General features: G+C 31.1%; 3 protein-coding genes across 3 annotated transcripts in view; all 3 read right to left on the bottom strand.

Moving 5' to 3' along the window:
- LOC108759120 (aminopeptidase Q-like) overlaps positions 1-2,100 on the bottom strand; it is a 15,037-nt gene extending 12,937 nt beyond the window's left edge. Inside the window, exon 1 of the mRNA XM_018504411.1 lies at positions 2,072-2,100. Within this exon, the coding sequence (XP_018359913.1) occupies positions 2,072-2,100 (29 nt within the window). The remainder of the gene's footprint in view (positions 1-2,071) is intronic.
- A 499-nt stretch (positions 2,101-2,599) lies between these two features.
- LOC108759119 (aminopeptidase M1) lies at positions 2,600-14,278 on the bottom strand. The gene is made up of 10 exons (XM_018504410.1): positions 14,211-14,278; positions 12,857-13,040; positions 11,495-11,642; positions 11,271-11,352; positions 10,544-10,741; positions 10,372-10,438; positions 5,839-6,026; positions 5,388-5,699; positions 5,227-5,296; positions 2,600-2,755 (listed from the first exon to the last, which is right to left on the bottom strand). Exons 1-10 carry the CDS (start codon positions 14,276-14,278, stop codon positions 2,600-2,602), a joined length of 1,473 nt encoding a protein of 490 aa, XP_018359912.1.
- Positions 14,279-18,206: 3,928 nt separating this feature from the next.
- On the bottom strand, positions 18,207-19,237 carry snf (U1 small nuclear ribonucleoprotein A snf). Its single transcript, XM_018504425.1, has 2 exons — positions 18,973-19,237; positions 18,207-18,755 (listed from the first exon to the last, which is right to left on the bottom strand). The coding sequence occupies exons 1-2, from the start codon at positions 19,207-19,209 to the stop codon at positions 18,297-18,299; spliced, it is 696 nt and encodes a 231-aa protein (XP_018359927.1). The 5' UTR covers positions 19,210-19,237; the 3' UTR covers positions 18,207-18,296.
- Between the last annotated feature and the right edge of the window lie 1,071 nt (positions 19,238-20,308).

The raw sequence follows: 20,308 nt of genomic DNA, 5'->3' as shown, positions 1-20,308 counted from the left end.
GGGGGGGGGGGGGCACTTGTCCCCCGCATTAAAAATATTTTTTTATTGGCGCGCGGCATAGCCGCTTATTGTTGTACTACCCCAGAGAGGTATTGTCTCTCTGGGGAAATAATCTGAAAAATAAAATCGAATTGTGTTATAATTTCAGCTTCTTACTGTTAATATTAATACAATTATTATGAGTTGAATCGGTTTGTCACTGTGTGTGTAACAAGTAGCATCATCATAAATTATAATCTATATAAAATGATGTCTGTAAGGCGTGTAAAAGACCTAGTGGTTATTTCGTGATACATACATGTAGAGTTATAGTAAAGCATGTTGTATAGAGCAAAATACAAGTGCTTTGTTTTCGTATTCTTTGTTTAGTTTGTTGAAACCCTTGCATTTTTGCCATATGTCCCACCCATTATCTATATATAGCAAAAATGCAAGATTTCAAAAAGTTTATTTTTTAATACGAAAACTAAATATTTCGGATTTCTAATATTTTTTTCATAGTAATGGACAGTACAAAGTTTTTACTGATATAGTTCGTTTATTTTAAACATAGTAAATAATACTTAATAAATTAAGTTTTTGATAGGTGCGGCGTATATACCGGAGTTACCCTGTCTCGTTCCCAACTTACAATAGGATAATGTTTGTTGTGTATTGTTACGTCCAGTGGACTCTCACGACTCTTTTCTTTCGTGGAGATCTGGATTTCGTTGAAATAAAAAGACAGCTGCGAATAACAAATTAACTGAACGTTATAGCCTAGAGAAGACTAAAATTCTCTTTTCCCACGTACAAAAAACTAATCGAAGAATCCAGTATCTCCTCGTAAATGTCGCTCTGAGATAAATTAAAATCGGTGCATGTGCACGAGCAGCGGGACCAAAAGGACACTGAGTCTGTGCCCTCTCGAACACTGCGACTAGAAAGATAATAAAAATATCATTGGAAGCGTAAGATCGGCGCCAAGATTTTTTTTTCCCTACGGTCAAGCCGCGGACGATTCTTGCGAGACGCGACGTTCAGGGGTGGGTCCTGGGTGGTCTCGTGCCGACGTTGCACGTACACTTTCTTGACGCGTGCGTTTTCCCATAAATATTAAGATCGTAAAAATTAAGGATAACACTTTCCCACACCACAGACTCCGGTCAACGTCCTTTCCTCTCCCAAAAAATCTTGACCAATCCAAGAACCAAGAAAATTCCTACTACTAGTTAACGAAACCTATTCCACCAATCCAAATTCAAGTAATCAGGGGGCGATTAATATAAAACCGCTGTCCCGCGGTCAGTGTGGATTTTTTTTCTGAATTTTCGGAGATATAGTTAGTCGGGACATTTGGACGGAACATCATCCCTTTCTTTTTCGAAGTCCCTTTTCTCTCGAGTCGGTGCAAGCGCATAAGATCGTACTGCAAACGTAACACCAACCCCACTGACTGACCAGAGAACCGACGCTTGGCGCAGTGGACCTGGCCCCGGCATCCTAAGATTGACGCCACCTTCTCTGACGATCTCACGGGGACATCACCATCAACCAGTAAGTCTTGATTTTCCTGAAATTCACTGGTGACCCCTTTTAAAGATTGATATTCTAGTGCGTTCACGCAGAGTTTCCACCCCTCGTCGCCGTCAACCAGCGGGGCATAACATCGCGCGCCGACCTCACCCCCGTGTCCGCTCTAATATCACGGAAAATTTCGGAGAATTATCTCCACCGGTTCGCTCGTTAGCACAAGAACAGACTCCGGTTGTTCAAATACCTCTTCCACCCCTATCACCTCCACTGGAAGTCTCTTATTCTCCAGTTTCCGACCTGTCCCCAGACTTTTTTGACGACCTCTTCCCGTCCAGTCCTCTCTTAAGTTCACACCCGATATCACCACCCTCGATCGAAGAGTCTCCCGTCTCGGAGATCACCCCCTCAGTTCCTCTCTCGGCAATAGATTCTTACTCCCCAGCAAATCATTTTTCCCCTCCTCTTCCACAACGCTATGCAATTATTAGACTATATGTCTTATTTCACCCCGTCCTCGAACGACCGCATCTTAGTCAACATCCCCGGATGCACCTACCCTTTTTCAGACCCTATTTCGTCCCTCATTCCCATTGATTCTCTTTCCCTCCAACCTTATGAGCTAACAGAATTCTAATCTTCCTTTTCTCCTTCCAAACTCCTCTGACTTAAAATTTCCCGTCACACATAGTTCTCCAATCACACTCACACTCACATACAATAAATATACAAATATACACATATATATGTATATATCCTTTTTTTTTATTTATATACATAATTAAATATGAATCAAAGAAAGGTTCCATTTGTAATACCACCAATGTATCAATAATCATTCAATTAATTAAATTATTGTATTAATTAAATCCTCGTTTATTAATCAACAGAGACCTCTTCTCGTATTCATTTTAGGCTCTCCCGCGGTAGCACTTCGCCCTCTCCCCGGTCACTTGGATTAAGTTCCATGACCGAAAGCCAGGGCATACGAATGCACTGGCACATCTGGTGTTAAAGTGCGCCCTCGTGGCACACTGACCCAGTTGGGTCCTTTAAATCTAAAAGTGTGTTTGACTCGTATGTCTGTTTAGCGGAGCACGAGTTGAGGCTTCCACTTCGTCCTCCGTTCGACCCCCAGCTCGTTAGGAGTCTCAAGACGAAGCGAAGTGCCTCCCGATTTGCGTCGGTCCTTCCCCACAGCTCCCTCGCGGTCCGGAGCCTGGACACGACCAAATCGCGCGGTCTAAAATCTCGGTATCTTGCGTTAATTTTATATATATAATTGTTATAAAAATAATAAAAATTAAATATGAAAACAAGGCATATAAGAGTCAATACCACAACGCACAATATTAAAAAATAATCAAAATTCTATTACATTCAATAATATTACATAAATTCCATTGCAAAATATTACATGTTTCGGTCTTTATATTAGACCCTCTTCAGATATATGATAAATATAAAATTGTTATTTCGAAAACGCTGAATAAAATTCAATAGTAAACCACGTCAACGAATGAACATAAACCAAAGGTATCGAAATTGCTTGACAAAAGGTTGGATGGCCGATTGAACAGAATTTCTTGATGTTCTAACAAAATTCTACAATTAATTAAATTCAACAATCACTCAAGCAAACACGATAGAACACTCACCATTATATGTCAACAGTTTAAAAATATATCTGAAGAGGGTCTAATATAAAGACCGAAACATGTAATATTTTGCAATGGAATTTATGTAATGTTATTGAATGTAATAGAATTTTGATTATTTTTTAATATTGTGCGTTGGTATTGACTCTTATATGCCTTGTTTTCATATTTAATTTTTATTATTATTAAGAGTCCTTTACGAATATTATTTATTTATAAAAATAAGTTGCTAAATTTTGTACAGATCTTGATAAGTATCAAAATTGTTAACTTTTTTCAGATCTAATCTTTTATATTTCTCGCGACAGATTATAGTGTAAATCAATTTATCAAAAACTATTTTGTAAGTTATATAATTGGGTGAAATATAAAACAACATATATTTTACGATACAAAATAAAGACAACCTACTTATAACCTATGTACTATATTACGTAAAAATTTTTTTGTTTGTAACTTTAATTTTTATTTTCGAAGCAATTACAGAATTATAATCTACATTCATAACCAACAAATTAACAAAATTTTCCCGCTATCTACATAATTTATGAACATCATCAACTTATAACACTAATTTAATTTACATATCATAAAGAATTGAAAATTGTTCTGAAATATTAAGGATGATATATTCTGATTTTTAAACAATATATCAGCTATAGTTGAGATATGCAATTCTATAATTAGATGAAAACTTTATAATTGTTCTATATTTCGCAATCACGAAATTCTAAGTTAGGATATTTGTAAGAATAATGTAGAGGTTTAAGGATATAAGCGTATAAATAATTTGTTCTAATTATTTTAAGATATATTTATTTTATGTTATACACGCGCGCGCGCGCGAAAAATAATATTATTGATATGAAATACTAAAAATAATACAAGAACAAGAGAAATAGCTTTATAATAATAACAAAAAAAGTCAATAATAAGCAAATAAAGCAAGACTATAAATGTATAGAAAATAACTGACATAAGTAAAATTGTAGTAAAAAACAATATTATACAAGATCTACGTATAAAAACTAAAAACAAGTAAAATTAATATAATGGATTATTCAAAATTAACACTGATATATTTAATAGTAACAATATCATTAGCTTATGTCGTTTCTCACTGATTACAGCTGCTACAAGGAAACTTATATGTATGTGTGTAGTTATTCATTAAATTAGATTAAAGAACATTCATAAATTGAAAATATTCTTTATGAATAATAATTTCTGACGTTCGTGTTGCTATCTTATTCTCAATTTTTAATAATTGTGATTCATTAATGTAGTTAATTTCTTTTACACGATTACTAATCTAAAACGAAAAATATTTCAATATTTAATTACATTTGTATCGTTTCATATAAATAGGAATTTGCATGTAATATCCAGACAGCGCGCAGAATAAATATTTATGATAAATATATATTTATTATTATTCATTTTTTCAAATATTATATAAATATTTTATACATATCTTATATAAAACTCTATTCAAAATATTGTTAAAATATAGACTAAATATTTAATATAATATTTATGATAAATATAAATAAATATTTTTATTAATATTTTTTTATTTGAATTATAATGTCGTATGTATTTCCATAGCACTTACTAGAAGATTTACAATAAATATTTTATAATATTTATAACAAATATTTATAATCTATGAAGTCTATATATAAAACCACAAAAATATTTACAAAATATTTAAAATAAGCTTTGTAAATATTTATAAATATTTTGTAAATATTTTTAAATATTGTGTTCTGTCTGGGTAAGTTATCCGTAAATTGGAAGAACAAATCGCAAGCGGTCAGAAACGTATATGCCATATTGCATACGTCATGTAGCATTAATATAAGCTTTCAAAGCGCTTATATTAATAAAGAATTAACTTTATTCTCGGTTCAACTTGCTCATTATCTTTTTGTAATTCTGAGAACAATAATTAGTAAAACGATTAGTAAAAAACCGAAATTAAAATTAATCTTACACTGATGACCCTTGGCCTAAAAGAAACCTTATACATGTAATTTGTACTGAATTTATTTACCTTTCCAAGACTTTCGGAAGAATAAACATGGTTAATGATATCAACTAGTGCTGTTAATATGTTGATTTGTCTATACAAAATCAATTCATACAAATTTATATTTTATTATGTAATATATTATTATTAAATATAGTGTATATTTATAAAAAAAATGTACTTACTCAGGTTTAAAAGTCTCCAAAACTGTGAGTATCTTCTCGAATATGTAATTAGTCTTAGAATGTTTCATAACAATTGAATGAAAAATGTCTATATATGACCGAATACCCCTAATATTTCGTCTTTCATCTTGTGTGAATATCTCCACCAATGAAGAAGCAATAGACCGTGAAGCATAACCAGAACAAGTTAAGTATGATAGCAACGTATAATTACGCGTTTCCAACCATATATCCTTTAAGTGTGACCACGTAGCCCAATTAGCTATTGTTAAACCTCGGCAATATGTCCAGTGCTTCCATCCTGGTAAAAGGCTACAATTTAAAAAAAAAAAGTATATAAAAACACACACGCGAAAATATCATTTATTATATGTCTGAACTGAAAGTTTGTCATAATTCGAAATGAAAAGAACGTAATTATAAAGATATTGCACGTGTAGAAAAATATTACGGGTTTATTTCAGGATTCTGAAGATGTTGCTGTAATTTACGAAAAGCTGCTTGTTCACACTCATCGTATTCAAGAGTACATGCCCATTTTACAAATTCTTGTCTTAAACATTTGGTAAGGTCATTTTCCATCTGATGTTCATCATACCCTAGCGTCTTGAGTGGATTTTTCAACAAATTTTTAAATTTCTCCTAAATGACGTAAATTTTATATATTCTTTTCTAATATAATGAAATACATTATTTTAGATAGCACACATAATCGTTATTAATTTAAAAAGGGACTCATCTTTCTACATTCTTTCTGTAATAATCTGTTCGAAATAAATTTGAAAAACGGAAAATCGACGAATCACACAAAATCGGGTTAAATCTAATTGAGATAACTAATTGATATAATTATTATGAAAAGTTAAATATTAATAGGACTCTCGAAATTACAAGCAATAATAGGTTTTATATACATAAAAATTTTCACTTTTTACGTATCCGCCTTAGAAAAAAGGTTTCACGTTTTCACTCTAAAGAGAAAATTAGATAATCAGTATCCTGTACTAAAAACCTGTAGCGTACTTCGTAACATGATTTATATTTTCAGTATTGATAGCCCTGTAATCGATAGAGGATTGAAATGGATTTAGATTTTCAGAAATACACATTTGCGAACGTTAAAACGAATCGTTTTCACTCAGGAATGCATTTTTATTCATTTATAAGAATTGCATGAAGCACATTTTTATGCCTTTCAATCTAAAAATAATATCAGCTTTTTCTATGAAGCGTGAATACTGTTTAATTCAAAATTCTGAATAAAAAATTCAATCCTTTAATTCAAAGGTATTCACAATTGAATTTAATTCAATCCAATTAAATTTGTATTGAATTTAATAGAATCCGAAAAAAGATTTTCTGTATTTAAAATACGCATTAAGATAGACAAAATTTCAATCCATTTTAATCCTTCTTTGTTTACTGGGAGTGCATATCAGAACTCAATATAAATGAGATATATTTTGTCAACAGATTTTGTCAACAGAACGCTATGGCAGGTATTCATAGTCAGATCTTATATTCAAGACCGTCTTAAGTACAGTCTTAGGAAATCACGAACCAATCGGAGGGGTACATTAGCGTCTTACGACATTACTTAAGACAGTCTTGAAATAAGAACGGACTATAAATACCGCCATATATCACCTAATATGTATTAATCGTTTTACCTTAATATCGATGAACTTAATTTCGTCTTTCGAATATGGAAATATAGTGGACATATATTCAAAAACTTTAATCATTGGATACCACACTACATAATTTGTCTCTTGTGATAAGAATTGCGTGAGATTCCAAAATATAGATACATTGAGCTGATGTTCCATTATCAAATGAAACGCGTCATCAATAATTTTAGCACGATTGATGACACTAATTCCTTCATATTCTCCAGCTGTAGAATTTAAATAATTTGCAATTGCGTGCCAGCCTTTTAAACCATATTTGATGCGGTAATACCCTATTCAGTTAAAAAAAAGTACTTTATTAAACTGTATTATAAATTTTATGAGATTAAAACTGAGAGAAATAGTTTTCTTTCATTTTATTTTTTTTTCTTATATTAAAGGGAATTCATACATACATATATGAAATATATGTATCGGCAAACAGCAAATTTGCAAGAGCAATAATTTCATAATAAGGAAAGGGTAGCGTGTAAATCTAAGTATGAGACTGATTGTATGGTGAATTATATCAAAATAAATAAAAAAAAAAATTAAAAATTAAGAAGTAAAATACTATCCATATCCAATTAGTAGCAAATTTAGACAATAAGATTGTTAGGTAGAGCAGGAAATATAAGATGGAAAAAATTACCTGCACTCTAAATAACTACATAGTTGTAATCTCGAGAACGAGGCTTCGAAATATAATTAAAAATCAAACAAATATACCTGTAAGTGGAGTTTGATTGAAATTATATGAGAAGCCTCGTTCGAGAAGATTACAATCCCGCCCTAACAACAACAAAAAAACCCACCATAAAGAACAAAGCAGGTAATTAAAAAGGGGGCAGAAATTTTCAATCTTAGACTCTGAACGTTGTGACATCGAATGGAACGGAGTGGTACTACATAATTGTAATCTTCTCGAACGAGACTTCTCATATAATTTCAATTGAACTTCACTTATATATAAGTTCGTTTGATTTTCAATAAATGTAAATCAAATTTACGATATAAAAGAATTTCAAACTGTAAACAGAAAGGTAAAGACCTAAACTTTAACATCAGAACTTCCCAAAGCTGCTGTAATAAAACTAATAATTTGGTTTATGCATTGTTACGTCCTGCAGACGCAGATTCTTTTCTTTCAAGAGAATCGGCTCCGCCGCGACTACGATTGGCGCCTGCGAGACGCGAGCAGGAGTCCCCTTATAAAAATTGAAAAACAGACCACACAGACTCCGTGAAAAACTCGTAAAACGTCAATTAACCCGGAAAAATAACACTAACGCAGGCCTAAAAGGGACAAGATTGCGAAAAGTATTATAAATGGACCTAAGTCACGCGATGATAAAAATTCAAGCTGTTGTCCGAGTTGTTGACCAACAATTTCATCTTCAGAAAAACAGGCGCCGCAAAAATCATAAAAACATGAGATAACGTCTCACAGCTGTTTACTTAGCCATATTTTCCGCGAGGATGACGGAATTCATCACTCGCTTAAAGCAATCTTGCCCCTTTTAGAGAAAACATAAATCATTCCTTTTGTTCTCTAAACCCCTTTTAACAGTTTAGATTAACAACGATAGGACATCTTAAAAATCGTAAATCTCACGCGACATTGCAACTAACTATTGCATCCTAGACAAAGAGCGTCAATCAAAATTTCAAACTAGCCGAATCCACGTCGGGGGAGTTCGCAACAATAACACAATTCAACTAGCGTCAGTTCGCGAAATAGTTCGAGTGCTCTGCCGATCTCTGGTGTTCATCGAGACCACCCACCCGCCAACTGCTACCCTTGGCTGCTCTTGCGTGGACGCTGAAACTGATTCTCTTGCTGAACGAACATCTCACGCATCACCACCAGTAAGTCCATCCAGCCTACAATTACAAACACGCCCCCCCCCCCTTTTTTTGTACCAGCGCGCACGCGACCACACACACACATATATATATATATATATATCTCGGGATAAATATTTTAACTACTAACTTAATTATAGTGCGGTCTCACTCTTACAAAACCAAACGGGGACGAACTCCCTATGTCCGGCGGAGTTCGCGAAACCGTCCGGCTTTGGATAACCAAACGCCACTAGAACAAGTCTCTCGAATTCTACGGTAATAGTCACGCCGCAACCTGCCGAAACCGCACTTCCCCGAGTGCCAACACCACTGGCTGACACCACCATAACTTACACACCAATCTCATACTCACCTACACTAACAGACGCACAACCTCTCGATCTTACCATTCCTCCTCCTCTCAATCCTGGAATCCAAGAAATCTCGGACTACTCTCCTCCCCCAACTGAGGAAGAATTCTCTTCCCTTTTTGACCAGTTCCCAACTCCCCCTCTCCCTTTTGATCAACTCCCAACTCCCCCACCTGTCCACCCCGATCCCCAATCCACCGATTGGGATCGGATCGTCCAACTATTCTCGTCCACCTCCAACGAAGGGGATAAAATAATTACCGTCTATGTCCCTAGGAATTCCTCCCCTTTCCTCGTCCAACTGAAGCATCTCGTCTCAGCCTGCCAATGGACTACCTTCTTCGCAACCAATACCCAATAATCACCCCCTCCTCTCTTACACCTACACACGCACACACACACACACACAAATATTGTAATGACAAAAAAATCCACATACATGCTCGCTCACAATTTCGCAAGTAAAGAATTACTGTAAAAGAAAAAAACACATAATCTTAATTAATCATGTAAATTAGTTTTAATTCTTTTTTTTATTTTCACAAATAAAAGTAAGTTTTTAGTTTTCTCTCATAAAGTCGCATTTAATTTTTAAATCGCCTCCCTCGTATCCCGTTCCCTACAACGCCTAAGATTGCACGAGGTCCAGTCCCAGGTCAAAAGGATTAAGTTCCTTGACCTAAAAAGTAGGACCGACGTTCGCACTGTCCATCGGAACAGGTGTCATAGCGTCCCTTCAGAACGTTGACTCACATTCTGGGACTTAAAAGGGTGCTAACGACTCACAGCTGTACGCTTCCGTGAGTATACCTGTGAGATTGAGTCAACCGTCCTTCTATACCCTCTCCATCTTCTCTCTCTCTCTCTCTCTCTCTCTCTCTCTCTCTCTCTCTCTCTCTCTCTCTCTCTCTCTCTCTCTCGCCAATAATCAGGGTTGGACGTAACACATTATAAGTTTAGAAATATATATACACACACACACACACACACACACACACACACACACACACACACACACACACACACACACAGAAAAGTAGAAAGAGAGATACTCTTGCAAATAATTGTATACAATAAATTCTAAGCCTTTAAGACATATTTACCTGCTCGCTGAATATTGACTATCCAATCATATGTCCAATCAATTTGAGGAACATTCAAACTAAAAGACAGTGAATCTGGTGTTAAACATGTTGTGAAATTTTCCGTTAATAATGTTTTTCCGATCTGTAATTTATAATTTTTTAAATTTATAGGTATCCACCACCTTCCCTGACTGATTAGATTATACATCTGCGACAATCTTCCCTTGTAAGAATCAACTTCATCTTGCTCGAAGTATACAATAGGATAATGTCTGTACGTTATCCAAGTTGGGATTAAGTTATTTGGTATAAAACATTTAAATGCTTCTATAGGTTCTTGCATGGACCAGAAATCAATAGAAATCATTGAGCTAAAAGTGCTAAATTAAAAAATTTATTGTCAGTGATCAAAATAATGTAATGTGTACAACGTAAATATGTACTCATTACTTAAGTTTACATATTAACTTGTACATATATATGGAATTTTGTAATATGTATATTATATGTCATTTTTCTATTTTATATGTATTACAATTCCTATTATATATTACTATTTGTAATAAAATGTGTAAAAATTCACTTTAATTTCAACACTTTAAATAGGTAACTTTAAACAATAGTTTACTAAGGAATGACACAAAAAATTATATAAAGTTGACGAATTTAATGAATTAAACAGATCAAGACAAATGAAGGATAGTTGAAAAATGAAAAAGTTATGAACATTATGTGATTACTGATTGAAAGAAAGATATGTACCTATATATGAATGTGAAACAAAGAGATATTCAGAAATACTGCAACCATTACGAAAAGTTATTAACAACTTTATAAAATTGTAATAACTGTTAGATTTATTATATAAGTACAGTATACAACGAAATTATAGTTGACGTATTTACTCACTTTCTATTTACATATATATGAACATTATTTCGAAACACTTTATCGGTAATTGCACTTTGAAGCATGCGTAAAACAATTAGTACTGTAATGGTCCAAATATATTAATCAATCGCAAATTGAAATTTTTGAACAAAATTAGTTCATCTAAATTTTTTTCATTCATTTTTTTAGTAATATTCATATATGTACAAATATTTATTAAAATTACATTTAAGTATTCTCACCTTTTAAATGACGAGGAAAGCTGAAAAGTGAATCAATTTCCAACAGGTAGATGATTTGCGGATTCAAGTCAAAATGAGAATCCAAATAAAGAGATTCATATTGATTCTGCACTATGAAGAAATCCATGATTTTAGAATCATTGAAGATCTAAAAGCAATGTTTCTTAATTACACAAGAATGTAAAGGTGAAAGACTATCGTCATTAAGGTGGTGTAGCTTGTGTTGCTGCTTAATGTTGTGTGCACATGTATGCGCATTATTATTAAAATCATTTTACGATCTTCATAATTCAGTTTAGAAATAAAAAGTGAATGTAATTATTAAAATAGAGCTCCATACAATTTTAAAAGTTTAAACAATTTAAATTGTAAAATTTTAAACATTTAATTGAAAAGGCTTTTACGAGTCATGTTTACATTATTATTATTATTCCAGTTTAAATATTTTGTCTAAATATTTTATTGCTATAAGCATCCCCTTAAAAAAGAAAAAATATACGCCTAGTGCATAAAAAAAGTACCTAACATTATATTCCTTTTAATAAAAAACGGATACGAAATAAATACAATTAGCCAAGTATTTCATAACGCAAGACACATAAGATATATTGAAAGTGACTAAACTGGTCAACTGGATTATAGTGAAGAAAAAACTTGGCGTGTCCGGGTCATATTAATTCCACTTGTATGAATGTATCTCACAATATTTGTATTATAAATTTTATATATATATATATATATATATAGTGAATAGTTTGTGGGACACGAAAATATACTCGCAAATAATAGACGTGATATAAATTATGGAGAAATAATATGTATAAATAATATTGATAATATTTAGATGTATAGAAACATTATATAGATAACGAACTTATAAAATTAGTAAGCAATTTTAACATCTCTAGTTTGTTGAATTATTGTTTTCATGTATCATGTATATCTGTAGAATATTGTATGTAATAACTTTTTTATTAATTCGTATTGCAAATAATTTCCGTGCTATGAAGACTTACTATTGTACTAGAATATTGTGTTTTAATCCAACCCGGGCACGCCAAGTTTTCTCCACTATAATTCAGTTAACATTTTAGTCACTTTCAAACTACCTATGCGGCTTGCGTTATGAAATACTTAGCTAATTGCTTATTTCATATCCGTTTTTTTTTATTAAAAGGAATGTAATATTTAATACCTCTTTTTTGCACTTGGCGTAAAGTTTTTTTTCTTTTAAAAGATTTTTCGTACGTACTGTAAAGATTGTAAGTCTGTCAGATTTAAGTGTTAGAGACTAAAAATGATAGACATACCAAATTAAAAAGTAAATTTATTATATATTACGATATTAATAAATATAAAAACCTTAACGATGGTTTCTTCTCCAAACAAAGTAGCAAGACCGTCGTGTAACCAGAATCGAGTCCACCAATTATAACTGAATACGTTACTAAACCATTGATATGCTATTTTGGGTGCTATTAAACGTGCGACTTCTATTTTGTGCATAACTGAATCTGTTTGTTCATCATATATAAGATTGGCTTCTCTAAAAATTATTACAACTGTTCTCACGTGCAAATGTTATTGCTTATTTTTTGGTTGATAAAACAGTACCATTAATTTCTTTACAGATTTCAATTTAATTTGTTTTTAATGATGTGTATAAAATGTTTAATGTTTTTTTTAATTTTTTAATTTGTAGTGATAAATTAGAACATTAAAAAATGACTATGCATATAGTTATATTTTTTAAATTCGTCTTAATTTGAAACAAGTAATATTTTGTAAAATATTACCTTTCTAATTAATTTATACATATATATGTAGAATATCGGATTATGATTTTAGTGACTCCTAATAAAGCACAACAGGTGACATTCGATATACAAGGTGATTCGTATAAAGTGACAGACACAATTGTCAATAAAATGTATAAAGCATATGAAAAAATGTTATGTAAGTAGATTTTTAGTACGAAGAAAGAAACCATATAGATAAAACCATTACTTTGTGCAGGTATTTCATGATTATCTCTACTTTTTCAATAAAAATATGTTTTTTTTAATTATATGATTTTTTAAAATTATTTTAGATATAAAACTATTAATGAGGAATTATTAAAATATCAATAACACATAAAATATTTTACACTTCATTCTAACGTATTTTGTCGTGGAATAATGTAAAAAATACCTCTATATTATTAATTTTTTCTGATACTCATTTTCTAATATTTTTATGCACAGCTGATGAAAGAATTTAATTGCTTTTAGGAAGAAATGCAATTGCACATTGCATATCTATTTTAAAATAGAGATTGCAAAAGATTTATAATATCTTGTGTAATAGTAGTTATTAACCCTCCCCGAACCAGGTGGAAAATCAACTTAGATCATATTTCATATATATGCTACATTTCATCATAAATATGCTATAATTTAGTATAATTCGCAACAACGCACTCTCCATTTATACGAAACCGGCAACAGGTGCGCGGTACGTTTTACGAAGTTATAGAATTTCATCTTGCTGGGGTATGTCACACCTTACCTGATTCGCGGATTAATAATTATTTCAATAATTGATTTTTTTATAATCAATTGGAAATTTCTTACGAAAATGCATATACGTAAAAATTAAAAAATTTTAAATATTCAATTGATATGAATATTTTTCTCATTTAACAAATTGTTATATATTTAGAAATATGTATTACGTATGAAAGATGAGCCCCCATTTCGATGTGCCGTCTTGCGAAAAATTTGGAATTAAAAGATGATCCATTTTTGGAATATTTATCCCACCGAATTCAGATTTTAAATGCAATGTAATATCGTTTATGATTCTTTGTGTAGACTTTAATTTCCATGACTGTTCTGATGAATATAACCATAAAGTAATATTTTCCTTAATTTTAATGTAATTATAATTAGTCACAACTATCGCAACTTGAAAAGTTGATATTGGAGGTGTAATATCGAAGTATGTACATAATAAATTATTATATTCATCTAGGGTTATAAACTTTGTCGGCATATTCGATAAAACTGAATGATACCGAGAATGTTTCATTGCAATATTAAATGTGGCCTTTAAGTGCGGTTCATCCCAACAAGGAAACAATTGTCTGACTCCATTCGCTTGGATGTGTGGAGCGAACAACAATCTACAACAATTTAATAATAGTTATATTAGCTTCAGATAACGTTAAATAATTTACTTTTTACCATTTGATTTAATTTATAACAACATCAAAAATTGATAAAAGAGAATGAATTTTGAGGAAAAATGAGAAATAATTATATAATAGGGCATATAATGCGTATATGTATATTTTCAAATAATTGATATTTACTCACGCTATGCGATTTCCCTTGTAGAAATATTTGTAAATACTTTTATGGTTTTCCTTAAGATCACCATAAAATTCTGTTTTGAATGTGTAGAGCCCGGCAAGTAATATATAAGATAAAGGAAATTCTAAAATGTTTGTTTTATAGTTATATTTATATTTATTCAGTACGTAAATTATACCGTTATCTTTAGTCAAAGTTATATTCCGATTTATAAGTGTCAGATTTATTTGATGCATTCTTATATATTGAGTGGATTGAAGGATATTGATAGTAGTACTGATTTCTCCGAAAAAGGGAAACGAGCTCGGGAATGAGCTATAACCAAGAATCTCTTCGCAAAAGACATTGGATCTACCGGAACATTGATGAATGTGGGCGAGCTTTATGGTGTAATGCACTGGCATCACGTAATCAGGTAAACGTTCCTTTGGAAGTATAAAATTGTTTTCTTCTGCGCCGTTAAGAGCAATTATTACTATGATAAATATAATGCTGCTCCTTGTGTGTGCCTGGTTCATGTTGCAATTGTTGTTCTAAACAATATCCAAAAAGTTTAAGATAATAAAAGCATATATTAGTAATAATAATGCCCATGATTGTTTGTAGTTGCTGAATGAGAGAGAGAGAGGGGATGGGCAGGGGGAGGGGAGGAAGAGAGAGAAAGAGAGATTATTAAAATCGTTACATTACTGTAAATATAATTACATATATGCAAACCATGCAAACCCACCGACGAGATACTATTAAAGACTGTCAACGCTGGGCAAATTTTCGGCCGTATAAAAAAGGCCCTAAAAGCCCGGAGGTAATTGAAGAACGCTGACATTACCGACAATTGATATAAATTTGCTACTATATTAACACAAATATTTGGCTAATACATTAGTAAATTCATGATTTTTTATTATTTAAATACTTCATAAATCAATATGCATACTTGTAAAGTTATAATATTTTATATGCCGCAATATTACAATTTTTTCTCTACATTTATGATCTCTATTGATAATCAAACTTTGACTATAACACTGGAATCACATTTTAAAGAAAAATCGAGTATTATTGAGTTTTAAATGTATATACACCTATAAATACGTATACAAAGCTATAATAAATCATAAAATTAGCACAATAGTATCAGTTTTTTTACTCTTAATCACTTAATCAATATTAACAAGGACGCGAACTCGTAAGAATGTCAGCCTTTAATAGTATCTCATCGTAACAAAATCAGGCATTTTTAATTTTAGTAATATTCCTAGCACTGTTGTGATTAGGTTAAAAATATTGTTACAGCAACGGTAAATTCTAAAATGTTTTTATTTTAATACTTTTTTTATTGAATATGTGCATTGCTTTTTTATTGAAATTTTAAAGTCATACGAATATCTTACGAATGACTACAAAAAATTTTACTTTATACTATAACATTTTTTTAAGGCAAGTTAATTTTAAGTATAAAATAAATATGAATATTTTACAAACAGCAAAAGTTATAGCATATTATTTTCATAAAGTACCTGACAAAACAATGTTAAAGTGATCGTATTTTATTGCTTTAAAGAAATGAAATTTTAGTTGAGAAAGAAAACGTTTAAAGAACATAATTTGAAGCTATCATTTAATTCAGTCTTTACGTAAATATTCTTAAACATATAACGTTTAGTCAAAAGTTAAATGTTTTCACAACTCTATTATTTAAAAGATTATCGATTGTGCATACTTCAAATAAAATATCATCTTTTTAAAAACTTACCCTGTATAATAAAATTGTACAATTAAGATATAATTCTGACTGCTTATTGCTACGTACATAACAATTATAACGAAACGAAATATAGATTGTAGTAAAACGTTTCCGATGGCTGGTATCTTTCTCTTTCGACAAGTCACGACAGACTATTATCATCGACAACAACATACAATAAATATACTTATATGATAAATACAAAATTATTTGAACCGTTTCTTTTAATATACACATTCTATATTAGTTGACGTAATGTTAATCGATTTTCTTTTCAGTGAAATACAAATTTAATGTGGATGGATACATGCAACTAATTTATCCGAATATGTTTGATATATTCAAACTGTTAATAACATATTATACTTTTAATGCATATATAGTGACACTCTAGAAAAGTTTTATGTTTTTTGAGACATTTTTTGGCCATTTAAGAAGTATTTACGTTTAAATTTAAATTGATTTATATATGTACGTTTATAACATGTATTATATGTTTATGTATGTAAATTTATATTTTGTTGAATATTGATAAAATTTTTTATAATTTATTGATATAATTTCCTATACTTTCAATCATGAAGGCCGCTATATTCTATGCTGTACAGCAATGCGCGTGCAAAAGAAAATCGAACCCTTCATTTTCTAACACGATCATATCTGTATGTACTTAGGCTAAATTACATTTACCCGTTTTCTTATATTTATCCGTTTTTTTACATTTACCCGATATATACTCCAAGCTTTTCAAGCTTGTTGAAAAGGATCTCGGACGAAGAGGATCTCTCTATCTTGCAGTCAATTAACACGCTTGATAATTTTAACGTATGGGAGAATTTTTCGAACGTACATTTGGCGCGCGCGCGTACATTTTTTCCTTTTTTAAAAAGGTTTTTTAAGGTTTATTTATCTCACATTAATAAAAATATGACAAGGCGAATTAAACTTGTAATACAACCTGCCCCATTATGAGATAGATTGTCACAAATGTCACCTGCTAATATTTTTATTAAAGTCAGATAAATAAAAACTTTATATTTAAAAAATGTGTAATATAACGTACTGTAATGTAATATAGAGATATAGTTTTTGACAGATGTCGTTGCACTATTTATTCAGAAATATGTAACAACTTGCCTCCTTTATATAAACTTACTTAGTGTATTATATATTTTTAAATAATAATAAATATTCTTCTTACAAAATTTTTTTAAATTTATGAAACTAAATTGTTAGAAAATATATCTCAGTACAATGTAACAAATCAATTTAAGTCAATATATAAATAGGAAGTTAGAAAGAAAAAATAATACATTGTATTTTATTATAGCAAATTACTCTTTCACATTACTTATTGTTGCAAAAGGTATTCAAATGGAAAATAAACTTTTTCTAATAAGTTGTATATAACTTTTTACATATATTTTTGAACCGAAATATCTCATTTTTATGGCATAACTTGTGACGCGGATTGTATGTAAAAATATAAATCACATTAGAGAAATATTACGTTTATTGAATCCCATTGTAAAGTAACGTTAGATATTAAATAAAATATTTTAAATTGCGCAAAGTTATGAATGAAATAATCGAAACCAATTTAAATACCAAGAAATACATTTATCTTTATACAAATGCAATTCAACTTACGTCTTACTTCTATTTTATTATAGTATGGATAATACAAAATATTATAAAGCTATTTTTTTGCAAATGATATTTTCATTGCATGGGAAGGTGTAATTTTAAAACCTTGAAGAGCATCTTTTGCCGCACCAGACTGAACTTCATTTTCAAATTCAACAAATGCAATATCATGCCGATTAGGTACTAAGCGTACTTCTTTGAAGCCCGGAAATTGATTAAACAGCATTGATAACATCATTTCACTTGTCTCATCAGGCAGATTTGTTAAGAACAATATTTGATTAGGTGGCTGTTCAGGAACAGCGGCATTAACAAGTCCTGAATGTTGGGGTATACTAGCATGATAACCAATTTGTTGTGAATGTTTTGCTTGCTCTTTTGCACGTTTCTTGGCACGTTTGGCTTCTTCGTCTGCTACTGGAATAACTCGCTTTGGTTTCTTTGGACGTTCTGCAAAGGTGCCTTTCATTTTAGCAATTATATCGCTGTCAGTTTTAGCATATTGTATTCTCTACAAAAACAAAGCATTTGAAAGAGATTATTTTTATATCTTTATACACAAATGTATGTGATGCAAATATATTTATACGAATTTATAATATGCAAATAAACGTGTACACACACATGCGCTCACACATGTGTACACATTAGAATATTCTTAATATAAATATAAAAAAATATAATATACAAAAACAAACCCAATAATTTTTTATATAATTTTATCTTACCATTGGTTTGTCATAGAATGGGAAACCTTGCATTGATCTTAAGGCGTTTGTAGCACTTGCTATTTCTTTGAAAATAACAAACGCCTGTCCACGCATCTTTAATGTTTTTAAAGCTACGATATCCAAAATTTGACCAAATTGAGAGAAAATAGCATACAATGATTTCTTTAATTCTTCCTTCTTAATCTTTTCATTTAAATTATTGATGTAAATTGTATTATTTGGACGAATATCCATTTTGACCAAAAGTCGATATTAAATACTTTATCTTCTGTAAATAAAAATAATGTATAAAATAAACATTAAACTTAAACATTAAAAACAATTAATATGTACATATATACCCATAGTATCGCAATATATATATAGTACATTATATATATAGATAGATACATATATACACAAGAATTATATATATATGGATGTAATGTATTATACACATGCATATATATGTATATATATATATATAAATGCAAGATTAGTACATATGTATTGTAAAAGCAATTTAATAAGATATAAATATATATGTACATATATATATGTATATATATTTCAAATTGTTATTCCAATAATGTATTGCTAATATGATATAATAAATATATGTAAAAAGAATCTTACGTATTTAAATAACTGTATTTTCTAAAAAAGTTTAAATACAAGATTGAAACTCGATCTATTTCACTTAATATTGTTTAAAAAATTTAAACAAACCGATATATTTACTAGGTTATATTACATTAGAGGTTAAGCGTCTATACCGCACTATAAGAACCATCACAATGAATGTAGTAAACAGCGTTGCCAACTCTAGTGAGCCGGCTCCTACTAAACACTTCACTGGGTGTATCCATGGTGGAAATATATAAGGTGAAAAAATACGCATAATGGCGATAGCAATACTGGAAATAGCCAATCAAATATGTCCGAATATGCACTTTTCTACCTATAATAGCGCAGGTTATACTGGAATAGCCAATCAAATATGTCCGAATATGCACGTTCCTACTGCGCATCTATCAGATTGCTTCACCTTATATATTTCCACCATGAGTGTATCTAGAGACCTTCTGTTCAGAGTCGCGACACGAGGAACGGAGAGTACGGAGACTCTAGTTAGAGACACTCTTTTACGGTCTCTTTATATTGGTCGCGTTCAGCAGACTCAACTGTGTGGAGCAGATCCGTGAGCGCTCGCTGCTATTGGTGCATTCATCTAGATCATCCAATAACAGCGAGCGCTCACGGATCCGCTCCACAACAGTTGAGTCTACTGAACCATTAAAAAGCGGGGAGCATAGATGCTGGATTAACACTGCATCCGATTTTCGTCGTACGA

This window comes from Trachymyrmex cornetzi, unplaced genomic scaffold (assembly GCF_001594075.2).
Source record: "Trachymyrmex cornetzi isolate Tcor2-1 unplaced genomic scaffold, Tcor1.1 scaffold169, whole genome shotgun sequence".
NCBI lineage: Eukaryota > Metazoa > Arthropoda > Insecta > Hymenoptera > Formicidae > Trachymyrmex > Trachymyrmex cornetzi.
The sequence above is the reverse complement of the archived record's forward strand: the minus strand, read 5'-3'. Positions and strand labels throughout refer to the sequence as shown.